The following is a 15,271-nucleotide window of genomic DNA, read 5'->3' on the forward strand; positions in this document are numbered from 1 at the left end:
TTGAATACACAGCAGCTCCTTGTGTGTTCTGAGACGACCTTATCAGTTACTGTACTTTATGATAACAGCCCATGATTGCTGTTTCAACATTGTCTCCAGTGAAGTCAAAAAGCGTTTAGTCCTCCGCCTGCCCACCGAGCCAAAGCCCAAATTCTAATTCTGTGAGCAGTTTCCTTGCTGAGGAATCATTGAACACTAGATGGCGCCAAAGAGGCTACACCTTTTTAACAAGCGGCTGAGCAGGACAGACTCCCACTCAGCCAGACAATCTTGATCTTTTCTATAAAAATACAGGCTCATCCTCAGGCAGCCATCCAGGCAAAAGGTGAGATGATTATATCAAGGTATAAATTATATACACAGGTGTCTAAGAAGACAACACTGTTTCTGACAAAATTCCTTTCCCAAAGAGACAGATAGCAAAGACCTCCGTCAAGACCCCACCCTCCATAGCCAGCTTTGATCCCCTTTTTAAAAAAAGCTTTAGATGCCTCCCCTCCCCAGGCTGACAGCGGGCATGGCTGAAACACACAGCAATACCTGAAGAGGTTTTGAAATGTCCTCTGAGATTAAAACTAAGAGTGCCTGGTAGATCAGATCAAAAATTAAGGACCACTGCTCCCTACCGCCTCTCTGTTCAACTGCACCATACACAGTGAAGGATGCTGCGATCCAGCTACACCTGGAGAGCCAGCAGAAGAGGTGCAGGTGTGAGCAGACCAGCCTGGTCCAAAGACCCAGCTCTTGGTGTGTTGTGGGTAGTACCTTGGAATGAGTACTCTGTTGGATTGTCTCAGGCCACAGCCCTTCCTGAGCAAGGCCACCCGGGAGCCCGGGTTCAAGGTTATCCTTGGTCGATGAATCACTGTTCCCAATGGAGCAAGAAGCCTAAAAGATCAAGCTCCTCCACCCACCCGCACACCATCACTGGGTCCCCCTTCCTGCCTGTCCTGCTCATCTCCTTACACTGGTAGTCAGTGAGGCCGGTAGCATCTACACTGAGTAACAATCAGGTCCCAGTCTAGCTCTGCCCACAGCTGAATTTGTGGTGTGTTTGACAGTCCTTCCCGGTCCCCTGTGTTTCTCCTAGCTTCAGAGAAGAAACCTACAAAACCTCTTCCCTCCAAAAATAAGCAATCATCTTTGAGAGAGAGAGAGAGAGAGAGAGAGAGAGAGAGAGAGAGGAGTTAAGAAAGCATATACCCCCAACTTAAAGAAGGAACCCACTGAATGAGGTGGGGCACACACTGTAGCTGGATCCGATTCTGCTGGGAGGCAGAGCTATAAGTCTGAGGTATCTGGGATATTGTCTCAAAGGTACAAAAAAGAAAAAAGGAACAGGCCTCTGCAATGGGATGCATAGTGAGTAGGGCTTAAGGAAGGGGAAATAAACGGGTAACCATAAACAAAGACTTTCTTCTCAGGAACAGGGAAAGAAGGAAAAAGGACACTACTTCATTTTATCCACATGTATATCGCGTTCACACGTCAAAATAAACTTTACACCACGAATATCATTAACCTCAGGTCCACCTTGCCCTTCTAGATACTTCTATCTGTGCCCAGTCCTATACACAAACCTGTCCAACCGAATGGCCATTTCAGGCTACAGTGCAGCAACTGGTCTGCAGGAGGCCGGAGAGTGGAACTGTCCTCAGCACTTGCAGCCTGAGACTAGTCCCAGCCCTTGGTTTCAGCCAGCAAGGACAACCTTAAGTTCCTGTAAGGAGCCGTCACCCGCCATCACCCCTCCCTGCTTGCTCTCAGTGTGGTCGGTCCTGTCTGAGCACCTTGAGACTCAGGCCCGAGAGCTCAGAGTGCCAGGCACTGAGTAGCGCTGGCGGGCGTGCTTCTCACAGTACAGCTCATCGCCCACCCAGAAGTGACCGCGCATCTTCAGGTTCAGCCCACAGTCCGCACAAGTGTAGCAGCCAGGGTGTCGGTACCTTCCCTCCTGGATGCGCACGGCCTGGTTCCTGCAGAAAGAGAAAGCCATTAGAACAGGGGCACAGAACAGAGGCGGGATAGTTAGGAGGACCTGGCATGAAGTCAGCATTCCCAGGAAACCTGTTCCCCAGCCAGTCAGAACCTCAGACACAAATACCTCAGGCACTTGACTCCCAAGCCTCCCTCAGGAATTTCACTTTACCCCCTAATCAAGAACGACAAAAAAAAAAAAAAAAAAAAAAAAGGGCTAGAGTGATGGCTCATCAGGTGGAAACCCTTGCCACAGAAGCCTGGAGACCTGAGTGTCATTCCGTAAGCCGTGGTGGAAGGAGAGAACCAACTCCCGAAAACTGTCTTCTGACCTTGACATGTACGCCAGGGTTCCTTCCACATTCATGCAGACATGATCAAATAATGTTTAATTAAAAAGAACATGAGCTAGGATGCTATCCTGTCCTGCAGATGAGAAAGCTCTACCAGGAAAAGTCAAGGAATGGCCCAAAGTAAGTCACCTTGACACAGTTTGGGCATTTATTGCTGGAGGAATACCAGCATTTCTCTTTTTTTTTTCTTTTTCTTTTCTCTGTCTCTCTGTCTCTCTTTCTCTCTCTGTCTATCTGTCTCTGTCTGTCTCTCTTTCTCTCTCTCTGTCTCTGTCTCTCTTTCTCTCTCTGTCTCTCTCTCTCTCTCTTTACCAGAGAGAAGGGCTACATTACAATGCCACCCACTGAGAAATGAACCCAGGGGCAGGGAAGGGAGAACTTCTCCAGAAGGAGGAATGAGCCTCATCCGGGGGCAGATCTCCAGAGGCTTGGGGGGATATGTAGGAAAAACCAAAAGCAGTAACATTCTTCATTTCTTTGGCAAGAGGGGAGAAAGTGAGGGTGGGCAGGAAGCAGCCAAGCATTCATTCTGAGCATGAGGCCATTTGGCCATGGTTCCCTCTATGGTCCCAGACTAACAGCCCAGCTTTGCCTATAAGCCCCATGCTCCCCAAGGCTTGCTCATCACCCAGCCCTCCAAAACTCACGAGATGTTGACATTGCACTTCTCACAGGTGTGGAGCTTGGGTGGGGTGGCCGAGGCCTTGGAGGTGGGCAAGGAGGCCTGGGGACTCAATGAGCTGGGCACAAAGGCAGGTGTGCCACCTGGGAAGGGCAGGAGACAGACAGACGCATAAGAGCTGCTTGTCCCACCCGCAGACATATCCGGCTGTACTTAATGGCATTTTATGACGCTCTTCAGATCCTCCCCAGGACACTCACACACTTGTGGCAAAAGGCATACTTTCACATGAATCTATAAAGTACCAGTGGGTATGCAAACAGGTAAAGAAGGAAGGTGAGTGAGGCAGACCCTTGGCAAAAGTTGATGGTGGGTGTGAACCCCTGTCCTTCTAAAACAGCCTGGGAACATCTGTGCCTAGTGTGTGACATAAACAAGAAGGTGTTCTCTGTGAGCCAGTCATGATGATACAGACAGACCGTCCTAGGTCGTAACACCACCACAGTGTCTTTGTACGGCCTTTTCAAAGGGTTTTTATATGCATCATTGCATCTGAGCCAGTGAAAACACCGAGACGAAGCACAGAGCAGAGGCATTGGGCAGCTGTTGTCCAAGCCTCAGCACAGAGTCTGAGGCACCCATGAAGTGATCGTCTGTACTCTTTCCCCACCACCACCACGACTACCATCTCCCTGTGGCCTCTTAGAGTCAGGATTGGTGGGATTTGTCCCAAAACTTTCTTATTTAGCTCTCTATGTTCCAGCAAACAGCGTGTGAGCACTATGTGTTAGAGTCAGAACCAGCTATCAGGAACTGGCCTGGCCATCTGTTCTAAGCTCTAGGCCCTGTCCTGCCAGACTCATCCTCCCCATCCTCCCTGTGGACAAGAGGTGCTCCTATCGGCTACTACAAAGTACATCGTTCCTGATTTCCTAGAGGGCAGTATATAGTCCACTTGGGTATCCACTCCTGTAGGATCTTCCCAGGACCATGGCCCCAATAACTGGAGCTCCTCGGGGGTTGAAGTCAGGTTATGCCTCCACACATCCTCTCCACTGGATAAACAAACACATCAGTGTATTTGCAATGAGTAAACGGGCAGCTGGCAGGAGCCTGCATTGTGCTGCTCACAATGCTATCTTGCCTGGCATGATGGCTTGTGGCAGAGTGTTCTTTGTTCTGGCTCCCAGGGCCCTTGCCTCAGCAGCTTGCTCTGCTCGATGCTCTCCCATGCTGCCAGGCCAAGGCATTTTCTCTGAACCCAAAGCTCTCTGGTTGCTGGCCTCCACATTCCATAGTCCTCCCAGCCAGGCCACTGTCTTAAGGCTGTTGGAATCCCGGATCCTGTTTTAAGGCCAAATCAAATTCCTCTTCTTCCAAGAAGCCTGGAGACCTAGCCTAGAGTCCCTGTTTTTTCACTCCCTTGTCCTGGCTCTAGCTGGTACAACCCACCACCTTCTATCGGTACCTTGTACATCCCAACCAGAAAATAAACTTCTTTAAAGCAACTGGGGCCTGTCATCTGCTCCCTTAATTCCCTACTTCTGCTATGGGACCTTAAACTACTTCCTTAGCCTGTTTGGTCTCGCTCCAGGGAGTCCATGGGGCCTTACTTCATCCCAAAGCAAAGAGGCCTCACCTCTTTCCTCAGCCTCCAAGGCTTCCTGCAAGAGCCGAAAGGAACTGGACTGTCTCGGGGCGGTTCGTCCCTGGCGGTTCTCCTGCAGCATCTTGAACACCTCTGAGTCCTCTTCCAGATCGAAGGTGCTGTGGAAGCGACAGCTAGGAATGAGGACCCTGTGTCAGAGTTTTGGGACACACCCCAGTGCTGAGGAATATGGAAGGATGAAGAGGCGGAGACTCCCATCCCTCTCAGGGAAACCCGTCCCCTCCAGACCCTCCAGAAGCCCACCCAACTCTGCAGGACCTACTGGTACCTGAACCTGGGGCTGGAGGACCGAGGACCTGGGGAATGTGGCAGCACCCTCACTGCTGAGTCGCTTGGGCTGCTGTGGCCGGCCTGAGGGAAGAGAGCAGAGGGGAGGAGTCAGGGCCAACCCCCTGTGCATTACCAGATGCTCCTCCCAAGACCAACGCTAGGGGGCGCCTGGCCTCCAATGACCCGCTGGTGTCAGGTACCCTGTCCCTATCCTCAGAGTGAAGGCCCCAGGGAGAATGGGATCCCGAAAGGGGAGAGAGGTCAGCGTCCAGTTGCAGAGATGCCTGTTACACCTGGGGATCCCACAAGGAGCCGAGCAAGGACAATTAGATGGGGAACTCCACACAGACACCCTTTAGATACATTGTCACACTTAGATCATGCTACCTGTCTGCAGAGATGTGGCCAGCCTCCTATTCCACAGAAGAAACAGAGAAGAAGCAAGCAAGCCTGGAAGCCAATCATTTTGCAACAAGACCACGGAAACATAACTGGGTAAAGGGTTAAGCCCTCCTGGAGCTAGGCTGGGACTGGGCAGGCTCTCAGTGCCCTTCACGCAGCTCTCCTAACAGGGAAGGCTCTATGCGACCTGCTGCCCCCTCCTCCTACCATTTCAGGTCTAGGCCTGCCCTGCCCCTACCGCCACCTCCCAAGCATTGTGAGCAGCTACATATTCTGCAATAATCTTGATCCGTGCATTTGCTTTGGGACATTGAAACCCAGACTTCTATTTCACCTTTCAACCCTGGAAACCTGTTTCCAGCCTGCACCTGAGAGTGCTCTTTCGAGTGTGAACCCTCAATGGGATCTGGAGGAGTATGAGAAGAGGGCATTAGCAGCCAATCAGGCTGGGAAACCTGGGGTAGAGTTCCTGAAGTGTTCTTCCAACTGAAATATATCCCCAGTCTTTTTGGGTTCCTTTGCTACCATACTCTGTGGCACAGAGGCTGGCCCAAGCTTTCTGTGGGTCTGAGGCAGTACTCTATGCCCAGCTCCTAGATGTTTTTGCAGGGCTAAAGAAGGTCTGTGATAATGTTTTCAGGGTCTCAAGAGCAATGCTGTATCTCCAAGCAGGCCAGCATGTGTCCTGCATCGGAGAGAACAGCCTCGGGGAAGAGGGGTGATCCTTCCCGCCTAGGCTCCTTCTGGGGCCAAGTTCTCATTCCTAGCAAGAGGAGAGGTGTGTTTTTCACCTGCAGCTTCCAGAATGCATCCCAGCTCTCGAGCCTCAGCCCAGTCAAGAGTCCATGACAAAATGGGAGTATCACTGCTGGCTGGGTCCCACAGCTCTTCCTGGGCAGCCAAAGCCGTCACTCTTGCCTCACCTGTCTCTCCCAGACAACCGAGGACCCTATGTTCACAGAAGGGATGTTTCCTCTCCAAATTCAACAAGCTACTTCCTCATCATCAGCCCTTCTCGAATACGCCTGTAGTGAACGCACTACAGGGCATGCAGCAATGTTCACGGTAAATACCAGAGGTGGGCTGAGAGCTGAGAGAAGTCTGGGGGAATCTAATCAGACCGAATGTGCTGCCTTCCTCTGGAGTCTCTGAGAAACTAAAATGCGGTGTGACTCAGGAGGGAAGCGTGGACCCCATGACTCCTGCACCTATCAGCACAGCCTGGGGGGTGAGGAGTTCCGGTTTTTGTCCATGAATGCATCCCTAAGGGCCCAGAGGGGTCTTGACAAGCAGCAGCTGGCTTGTCAAGAGAGAAGAATGAGAGGTTCTAAGGGTCAATCTAGCCTGACTCTGAGGACCAGAGAGGAAGAGGGTCCTGCTCTGGGTAACACAGCAGCAAAGGGACCAGCCAGGACCTGCCTACCACCTGACACCCCCAGCGCCTTCTTTTAGCAAACAATCTTGTCAAAACACAAGTTCCTGTTCTGAACCCCCAGTTCCCATTCTGCTGCAGGTCCAGACTGGGGCCTGGGGCTCTGCATTTATAAGAAGTCTCCTGGGAACCTGCATTTTCCCATAGAAATTCCCAGGGGGTGATGCTGGCTCGAGAACCAACTCCTAGACCACCAAGCTATGTTCCCATTTGAGCAAGGTGGGATGCTACAGGGAGATATGCCCTTGAGCACCTGTGGTCTACTGAGCCAACAGCCCCTAAGAAACCAGGGGCAGGAAAGGGGAGCTTCAACCAGCTCTAATCCAAGCTCCTTTCCACCTTGGCTCAGAACCAGCCCTGTCTTGCTGGGACCCGTTTCCCCTTCTCCTAGGATTTCAGGTCACCATCTATCACTCTCTGATCGAAACTCTACCCCCAGTCCCTCTCCACTGTCCAGTCCAGCAAAATTCCTAACGGAGCCTTCCCAGGCCACCCAACCTACTTCTCTCTCTCTCTCTCCCCTTCCAGAATGCCTCCTGCTTTTGTAATTAATCCCACACTGTCCCATACTTAATTGTTTCAAAATTGTTTGGCATGTTTGTCTTATCTCAACAGCCACATCTTAAATTCTTTAAAGATGGCTCTGTGACCACAGCACCCACCCAGCTGGCCCTAGGGTAAGTATGTGGCCTATCACCACAAATCCTGCCCCTTCCTTCTCCAGACTGCCCCCACTCTTTGTCCTCTCCCCCCTACCACCCCCCAAAGGCCCTGCTCTTCGGAATGCAGAACCAACCCAGAAGTAAGATTCCAGCAGCTGGGTCTCGTCCCCTTCACCCAAAAGGCCAGACGTGTCCCCAGCCACTCTGCCCCCAGCGGCTAAGGGCCAGGACTGTTGTCTGTCCTTCTCGCTATTTCACTGCCCCGCCCCTGCCCTGGGGGAGGAGAAATACCACCTGGGGGTTAAGCAGTCAGCAGCAGTGACTGGGATGCTGGGAACAGGATGGGGGAGGGGTCCTGCAAAGGAAGGAGCAGACAGAAATCTGGCCAAGGGCAGCATGAGACAGAACCACAGCCCCTCAGAGGCTCTCTAGGCTGAGTGGAAGGAGATCAAGGAGCTGGGGTGGGAGCTGGGGGCTTATGACGGGGAGGAATGTCTTTCGGAGATGCAGCCAGCACGGAGTGGGACTCATCCCAACGACAGCAGCAAAACTATTTCAGCCACAGCCCAAAAGAAACACACCGAGGACGGAGGGGGCCAATGCGACGGAGGGGGCCAGAGCGACAGGAGCGAGGAATGCGTGGTGACCCCAGCGCTAGCCAGCCTCTCTGGCTCAGGAGTGTAATGTACCGGTCACAGGGGAATGGTCCCACAGGCTGTTCAGGTATTGCCAGCTGCTGTTAGTGCCAGAGGCACCAGGGGCAGCCAGTAGCATGGGAGACATCTTCCCTCAGGAAGCCTCACCTGTCGGCTGGTGGAGTGGCTCGGGTAGGACAAGTGGTGAGTGGCAGCGAGGCCTGAAGAGTGTGTCAGACTCTGAAAACTGAAATTGGAAAGGAGGGGGGATGTTGTGGGTGCAGAACCCACACAGCCCGCCCCAGGAAGGAAGAGGGGGTGTCCAGGGTTCCCTACACATAGCAACTGAGACTCGGATGGGGTCAGGCCTAGACTTGGTGGCACACTTGGCCATGGTACCCAGTCACTGAGCTCACCTACGGCCAATCACATCCTCTCCAGAAGCAGCAAGTGGACTTGTGGGGGGTGGAGTGGAGAAAGGGCTGCCTGGCCTGGGACTGAGGGAGGCTGGGCTCAAACAGGCAGATCTCCAGGAGGACTGGCTGTCATGGTGTGTCCTCAGGGAGCCCTGTGGAGAAGGGCCAAGAGAGAGTTGGCATGACCCTGCTGGCTGCTCCCCCTCAGGGTACTTGGGGGTGCTGTCGCTCATACTCACGGTTGGAAGCACCCAGCTTACCTGGAATCTAGCTGCCAGCACTTCCAAGGAGCCGTCCCCGTTGGTTTGCCCAGGAGAGGCAGGATGGGACCTGAGGGACAAGAGAGGGAGAGACTGTCTATCGCAGGGCCCTAGATATCCGCATCCTCAACACAGTTCCTAGGCCTGGTTCTCGAGACCAGCCAAGTATCCAGGACACTTGGACATTGGACTATTAACTTGGTTATATTCAGAACAAATGACTCCCACCAACCACCACCAGCAACACTCTCAGGTTCAGCACCATAACAGAAAGGACAGTTTCAGCAGAAGGCTTCATAAATCCATTTTTATCAGAGGTTCCTCCCATGACCCACATCCCTGTTTCCATCCATTTCATCTAGTCACCGGACAACGTCTGCTTTTTGAGATCAATTTGGAGGAAGATGGCTAGTTCCATATCAATAACCCTTCATCTTTTAAATTGTGGAGAAATTAAAATCACAGAAGGAAAATGGGTTGTCCCAAGTCCCAAGGCCCATCTTCAGCTGACCCAGAACCTTCTCCCCACCGATAGCCTTGTCCCTACCAGCCGCTCTACTAATGGCCAGAATATCTTTGGGAAGGTCACTGGAATTCCTTTCCCAGACTCCTCGCCCAGCAAAACCAGGGGTGGGACCAGGCTTCTCTTCCCTTCTAGAGGGGCATCTGGAGGACCTAGAGACCGAGGCTACAACAAGGCTCAGCGTCCAATGTGCAACCAACAGCAGCTAGCCAGAGAGCCCCCCCACCCACCCAAGTGGAACTGGCAGGAGCCTAGAGTGGGATGTCCCTGGCGATCCGAAGTGAAGGTGAAAGGAGGACCCACTCATCACTACTACATTTCTGGGCCTCTGGTCCCTTCTGGCAATGCTGGCCAGCAGGAGCCTTGGTTTCCTGGAATCAGGGGTAGTCATACAAGGTCGGGTTGAGGGGAGGGTCTGCCTCAGAACTTCTAAATGCTTCCTGAAGAGAGGAGGGAGGAGGATTGGGGAGGGGAGCTCCTGGCCAAAGAATGAAGACACTCTGAGCCTTGGCTTGCTGGCCAGGCCCACATCCCCAATGGCCAGGTTCCTCCAAGAAGGACCTAATATAATAGCAAGCAATGTTGTCTGCAGATCTTCCCCTGATGGCAGCCTCCTGTGGATTTTGGTCCCATTCCCAGATGCCATGAGGCTCCCTCCACCCTCCTCCTTTAGGTCTCCCTCTTGCAAACACTCAGGGACAGAATGGCATGGCCATTATCGTGGGAGCCTGCCTCTTGAGCATTCCCTACTAGCAGGGCCTATGGGTGAGGAGTAGTGCAGATGCCAGAGAAAGCTGGGCAGTGGGGCAGAGGCAGAAAGAAAAGCAGAAGATGTCCAACTCGTTTCATGGTCTGCCCAGAGGGCCTTTGGACCAAGGAATCTCTCAGCATTCCTGAACTGTGACTCACTGTGATGTTCTATCCTGAGTAGCCACCTGTCCGCCTGCCCCCCCCCAACACTCCTCCCCAGTGCAGGGACCCATGGTCAATGGTACAGCCCAAGTCAGTGATGGGAAGGGACAATAAACTCTTGTGAGTTGTGAGTCCCCAATTCCCATCTCCACCTGAATCTACAAAAAAGCCACCTCTCAGAGACAAGGGTACTGGAGACTCGGCCTAGAGTACACCTTGCCCCAAAGTTTCCTCTCTTCAACCACTTCATACCCACACCCTGTGCCATTCACACTCCTGGGAACCAGTCAAACCCGGGCTTCCAGGTAGCTGGTGCCAGCTTGCCCCACCTCACCTGTGGCTGCATGCCCAGCCTGGCGCCCACCTTCACCAGGTAGTCCCTGGGACACCTTCCTTTTCCATACCATAGGCCCAGAGCTGAGCACTTCCCAGATGCCAAAAGAGGCTTGGAAGACTGGGATGGGGCTCCACTGGGCCTCTAGGCCAGGTTGAGGGCGGCTGCCTGGGATGGCAATGGACAAGGGAGGAGCGGAAAGGTGGCAGGACCAGCCAGTGGAGGTGGAAGGCCTACCGGTCCAGCTGCAGCCGCAGGGGGGAGGCACTCTGTCGGATTTTGCTCTGGGCCTCAGCGTGGAGCATTCTCTCTGTACTCTCTCCGTTGATGGTTACAATGATGTCACCAGGCCGGAGATCGGCCGCCTCGGCCTTGCCCCGCTCTGTTACCTAGAGGGGTGAGGAGCCAGATGCTGGCTGGTGAGTCTTTGGTACTCAGTACCCACCCTGGATAGGGGTACACTTGAGAAGGCTGGAGCCGAAGGGACCTCCTGCTGCTGCCCAGGAAGTGCAGAAGCAGGGTTATGCTTCTATCACCTTTTCCTCTTTCTTTCCCCAGGCTGCAAGCTTGCCAGCTAATTCCTCACAGGCTTGAGTGGCTTCCCTACTCACCCAACACGCACACGCACACACACACGCACACGCAGATCTAAACACAAACTCCTAAGGAATGTGATGGCAGAATGTCAGGAACCAGGCTTGGGAATACTTCTGGACAGAGAATCTTGCCCGTGCAAATCATACCTTGCAGGTGGCTGATTAAATACCACCCTGGCTATGAATGTTCTCCAGTCAGGATCTGGGCCTGAGCCTGGGCAGCAAAGAAACTCCCAGCCTACCAAGAACTTGCAGAGGAGCTTGTCCTATGTAACCACCCCCACATGACCGCCAACAGGTGTGAGTTTCAAGACTGTAGGGCCCAGGGTCTCGACGGCCTTCCCGAAGGAGACCTCACATAGCCATAACAACAGAACAAAACTGTCTCCGACCCCCGCCCCTCCTGCCCCTGCCAACATTGCCCAGAGCAAGCTTCAGGCTCCAGAACAAATTGGAAGAAGGACCCTCATTTTCAGGGGGAAGCTGGCTTCTTATCTCCTAAAGACAGCCCTTACCTTGGTCACGACGATGGGCGTGTGGAAATCTCGGCCTCCGCTGATGCGGAAGCCCCAGGGTGCTGGCCCCACCACATCCACAGTCAGTGCCATGCCTGGGACAGAGAGGAACCGGGAGGTGGGATCTACTCCCACAACACACCCCCAAAAGAAAAGGGAGAAGAAGGTGACAGGTCTCAGAATTACCCAGTAAGGCCTGGGCCTGGGTGATGGGGGTAGAGGAAGTGACTAAGTCCCTCCCTCCCCGGAGAGTTTCACTTCCCCCCACCCTGGGAGGCCTTGACTCTGAGTTCTCCCTTCTAGGGTCTTAGGTCTAACAGATCCCCTAGGAGAGGTAGCAGGCCCACTGGCAGGCTGCCAGGCTTTCTCCTGCAAGTGCGTGGTGGAGAATAGTGGGAAGGAATTAGCAGGTGGTAGGAGTTATCTGCCCCACCCCCATTCGCTACCTCAAGGGCTTGTTTCCTGTCCCCAAAACTAAGAGCACAGCGATACTTCCTACTTGCCCTGTGTACTCTGAGCTTTCCACACAGACAGACAGCAAGCCTTGGGGCCCCACCAGATTGCAATAAGTTAGCCAGGCCTGGGGTTGAAGGGTATCAGACCAAGGACTCCAAAGGGGCAACTTGGCTACCTGCCCAGCCCTGACAAGGGGTTCAGATGAGCAAGAGGAAGCTTGCTACCTCCTCTGGGGGCCTGCTGCCCTCTGAACAGCCTGAGCAAGGAGGCCAGGGCTCATCTGCCAAGGGAGGCACACCCACACTGACCCTGGTATTGGCCAGCAGGGTAAGTTCATGATGTTGCCAGTTTGGCCACAAGCTTCCCATCCACAGCCCCCTCTGCCCCGCAAGGGAGTGTCCTTGTGGATCAGGCCCTCCTAGGATTTCCTGAGCCTCTAGGTCTGGAGCCAGGAGTCAAGCCAGGCAGGAAGCTACAATGCCAGGCTTGGCACCACCCAGCCCAGCACCCATTCTGAGGCTGTCCCTGGGGAGATACGGAGTCAGCAAGTACTGTCCAATATCTCAAGAACATCAAGGCCTATGAGAGGGGGTGATCCAGACCAGCAGTTCCACGGTCTTTTCCTCAGGCAACTGGCTTTCCCTTTTACCCAGGCCCAGCCACCGTGCCTCAGGCTGATCGCTGAAAGTCTGCAAACGCCCTGAGATTCTCAGACCTTTGAGCCGACCAGTGGACCCAGGGCTGCGAATGCTGCTGCGGGAATTGCCTAGCCTAGCGCGTCAGCCTGGCTGTCCCCAGCACCAGTTCTCAAGCCTTCTTCCCACCAAAGGCCAAAGTACCCCGGAGGCTCCGGACTGGAGGACGAGTGTCTGGGTCAAAGGCGAGTCCAAGCCACTCGGTACCCAGGCCGAAAGGAAGCTTTAGGGAAGAGGGGCTTTGGGCCGAGGGTAGGGTCCGACGAGGCGGAGATCCCCGAGGGCGGTGGCCCGTGGAGGGTGCAGGTGGGCGCGCGCTCACCTGGCTGCCGCCCGCCTGTCCCGCTGCTGAGCGGCCAGGACCGCCGGGAAAGGGAAGGAGGGAGGGAAGAACGGAGGGAGTGAGGACGAGGAGCCTCCGCCGTTCCACCGCAGCCGTCTGTCCGACTCTAGGGAGAGCTCGCCCGGGGCTCCGGGACCTGCCTCCGCCCATGTGATCCCGGGGCCGCCCCTGCCGCCGCCCCTGGCCCGGGAAGCCGCCTCCTCTGCGCTGCCGAGCCTGGGCGCCGCCACCTGGCCCGTGTCTTGCTGGGGAGCTGGGAGTGGGCGTGGGGGGGGGGCAGCAGACACTCCCTGAGTCGCCTCTAGAGTGAGACCCTTCCGAGGTGCCTGCATCCTCCGTGCTGTCCCTGAGTACAGGGGAGCGGTTCAAATGACAGACCCTCCCCACCAAGCGCAGACTACGGAGACTTCTTACCACCCCACAATAGGAAAGGGAACCGCGGCATCTAGGGCTCTATCAGGCAACCGCTGATATGATGGACCTGTCTGTGGTCCGCCCGACTCCTCTGCCCTCTACTAGCTCCGATGCTGGAGCAGCTACCGCCCGCCGATACTCACAAACTCCAAACCTGAGCCATCCCTCCACCCTCCTATCTGTTCCCGGGCAGACGCCCCACTGATGGCTTTGTGCTGCCAGCGCAGTGACTTAGCCTCAGATACCCCGCAAGCCAAGCCTGCCCTGAGCAGGAAGGCATGCCCAGACCCAGAGATAGAGAGCGCTTGGCAGGGTCACCAGGCACCTCCCCTCCCAGCTATCCTGCCTGGCATGGGCCAGCTCCAACCACCAAGGACCCTGTCTGCCCCATCCCTTCTACTAGGCTCCGAGGCTCAGCCCAACGGAGTAGTGGGGTGTGTGTGTGAAAGGAGCAGGTGCAGACCCGAGAAGGAGGAGCCATCTGACCAGAGGGTCCCCCAGAGCTGTACCTCGCAACCCTTGCCCTGGGGAGTTCGGGGCCCACGCAGCTGCCTCCTGCGCCTCTTCAGCTGCTCTTACAACTTGGCACACCGAGGAGCACACCTGTGGACACAGCTGTAACCTGCCTGCCTCAGGTGTGAGTCATTCTCTCCGAGTTCCCCGAGAGGATTGCCCTTGCCACCCTCACCATCCTCCTCACCTCCAGAGCGCTGGTGTGGTTCATGGTCCCGGCACTTCCCATTCAGTCAGCTCGCCTCCAGTCACCTCCCTGGCCCCACCTCCCACAACTACGTCTTGGGCAGGTAAATGGCTCTACCACAGACTAATCCAAGGGGCCATTTCTCTGCTGCACCTGCTCTCCCTCCCCAGCTAGCCGGGAAGCCTTTTATGTTTGTTTGTTTTGGTGATGGGGATTGAAGGTGAGGCCCTAGACCTGAATGTAACCTCCCTTCAAGCTCCCCCTGGAAACCTCTGGAGCAGGAGGCTTCCGATAGGGCAAGGTCTGCCTTGGGATCCCAGTGCCTTATCCTTAAGTGCCACAACTGCCTTTAGCTGTGCGCTGTTGGGCCGTGCGCTGTTTAGTTTTTTTTTTTTTTTGTCTACTTGACATAAACTAGACTTATGTAAGAGAGGGAGTCCCAGCTGAGGAGTTGCTTCCCCAGATTGTCCCGTGAGCATGTCTGTGGTGGCGTTTTCTTGATGGCTGATGCAGAAGGGCCCCGTCCTGTGTCAACAGTCCCACACCTGAGCAGGGGTTCCTGACAGGTATAAGTAATGCAGGCTGTGCAAGCCCCAAAGAACAAACCGTTAAGCAGTGTTCGTCTGCTAAGTCTGCTTGGGTTCCTGCCTTGAGGCCCTTTGATGATGTGTTGTGTTGTGGAACTGTGAGCTGAAATAAACCCTTTTCTCCCCAAGTTGCTTTCGGTCATGTTCTAACAAAGCGTTAGACACCCTGACTAAGAAAGTGTTCCATCGCAGCAACAGAGAAAGGAAACCAGGACAGGCAGATTCCACAGCTCTCTGGAGTCCCCATTTCTCCATCTTACCCTGCTACTGTACAGGTGATTTCCCAGAGGAGAAGTTCAAGGATTACGAAGCATAAAAGTTGAAGGACTTGGTAGGGAGAGGAGGCAACAGAAAAGAATTCCCTTCATTTTATCCAAACAATGCTTCGAACAACATTCACTAACAAACCTTTATTGGCCACCCACTGTGCACCAGGTACTGTGCCATACTGACTTCAGGGACCCTCAAGGGTGCCTCAGGCAGGCTCTGTAAACACAC

The 15,271-nt window shown here is 54.3% G+C and overlaps 1 protein-coding gene across 2 annotated transcripts; it reads right to left on the reverse strand.

The window, feature by feature from the left end:
* Window positions 1-750: 750 nt before the first annotated feature.
* Pdlim2 (PDZ and LIM domain 2) lies at window positions 751-14,193 on the reverse strand. Of its 2 annotated transcripts, none has more exons than XM_041671045.1 (11): window positions 14,187-14,193; window positions 13,996-14,112; window positions 11,579-11,673; window positions 10,705-10,856; window positions 8,699-8,768; window positions 8,439-8,590; window positions 8,191-8,269; window positions 4,890-4,972; window positions 4,592-4,719; window positions 2,978-3,095; window positions 751-1,976 (listed from the first exon to the last, which is right to left on the reverse strand). In XM_041671045.1, exons 3-11 carry the CDS (start codon window positions 11,669-11,671, stop codon window positions 1,799-1,801), a joined length of 1,053 nt encoding a protein of 350 aa, XP_041526979.1. In that variant the 5' UTR covers window positions 11,672-11,673; window positions 13,996-14,112; window positions 14,187-14,193; the 3' UTR covers window positions 751-1,798. The 2 variants fall into 2 exon arrangements, with proteins under 2 accessions (XP_041526979.1, XP_041526971.1); XM_041671037.1 differs by lacking the exon at window positions 14,187-14,193 and adding an exon at window positions 13,052-13,325 and having other exon boundaries at window positions 13,996-14,174.
* Window positions 14,194-15,271: the final 1,078 nt, after the last annotated feature.

This window comes from Microtus oregoni, unplaced genomic scaffold (genome assembly GCF_018167655.1).
Source record: "Microtus oregoni isolate MIOR12 unplaced genomic scaffold, Mior012 000001F_ref0000356, whole genome shotgun sequence".
NCBI lineage: Eukaryota > Metazoa > Chordata > Mammalia > Rodentia > Cricetidae > Microtus > Microtus oregoni.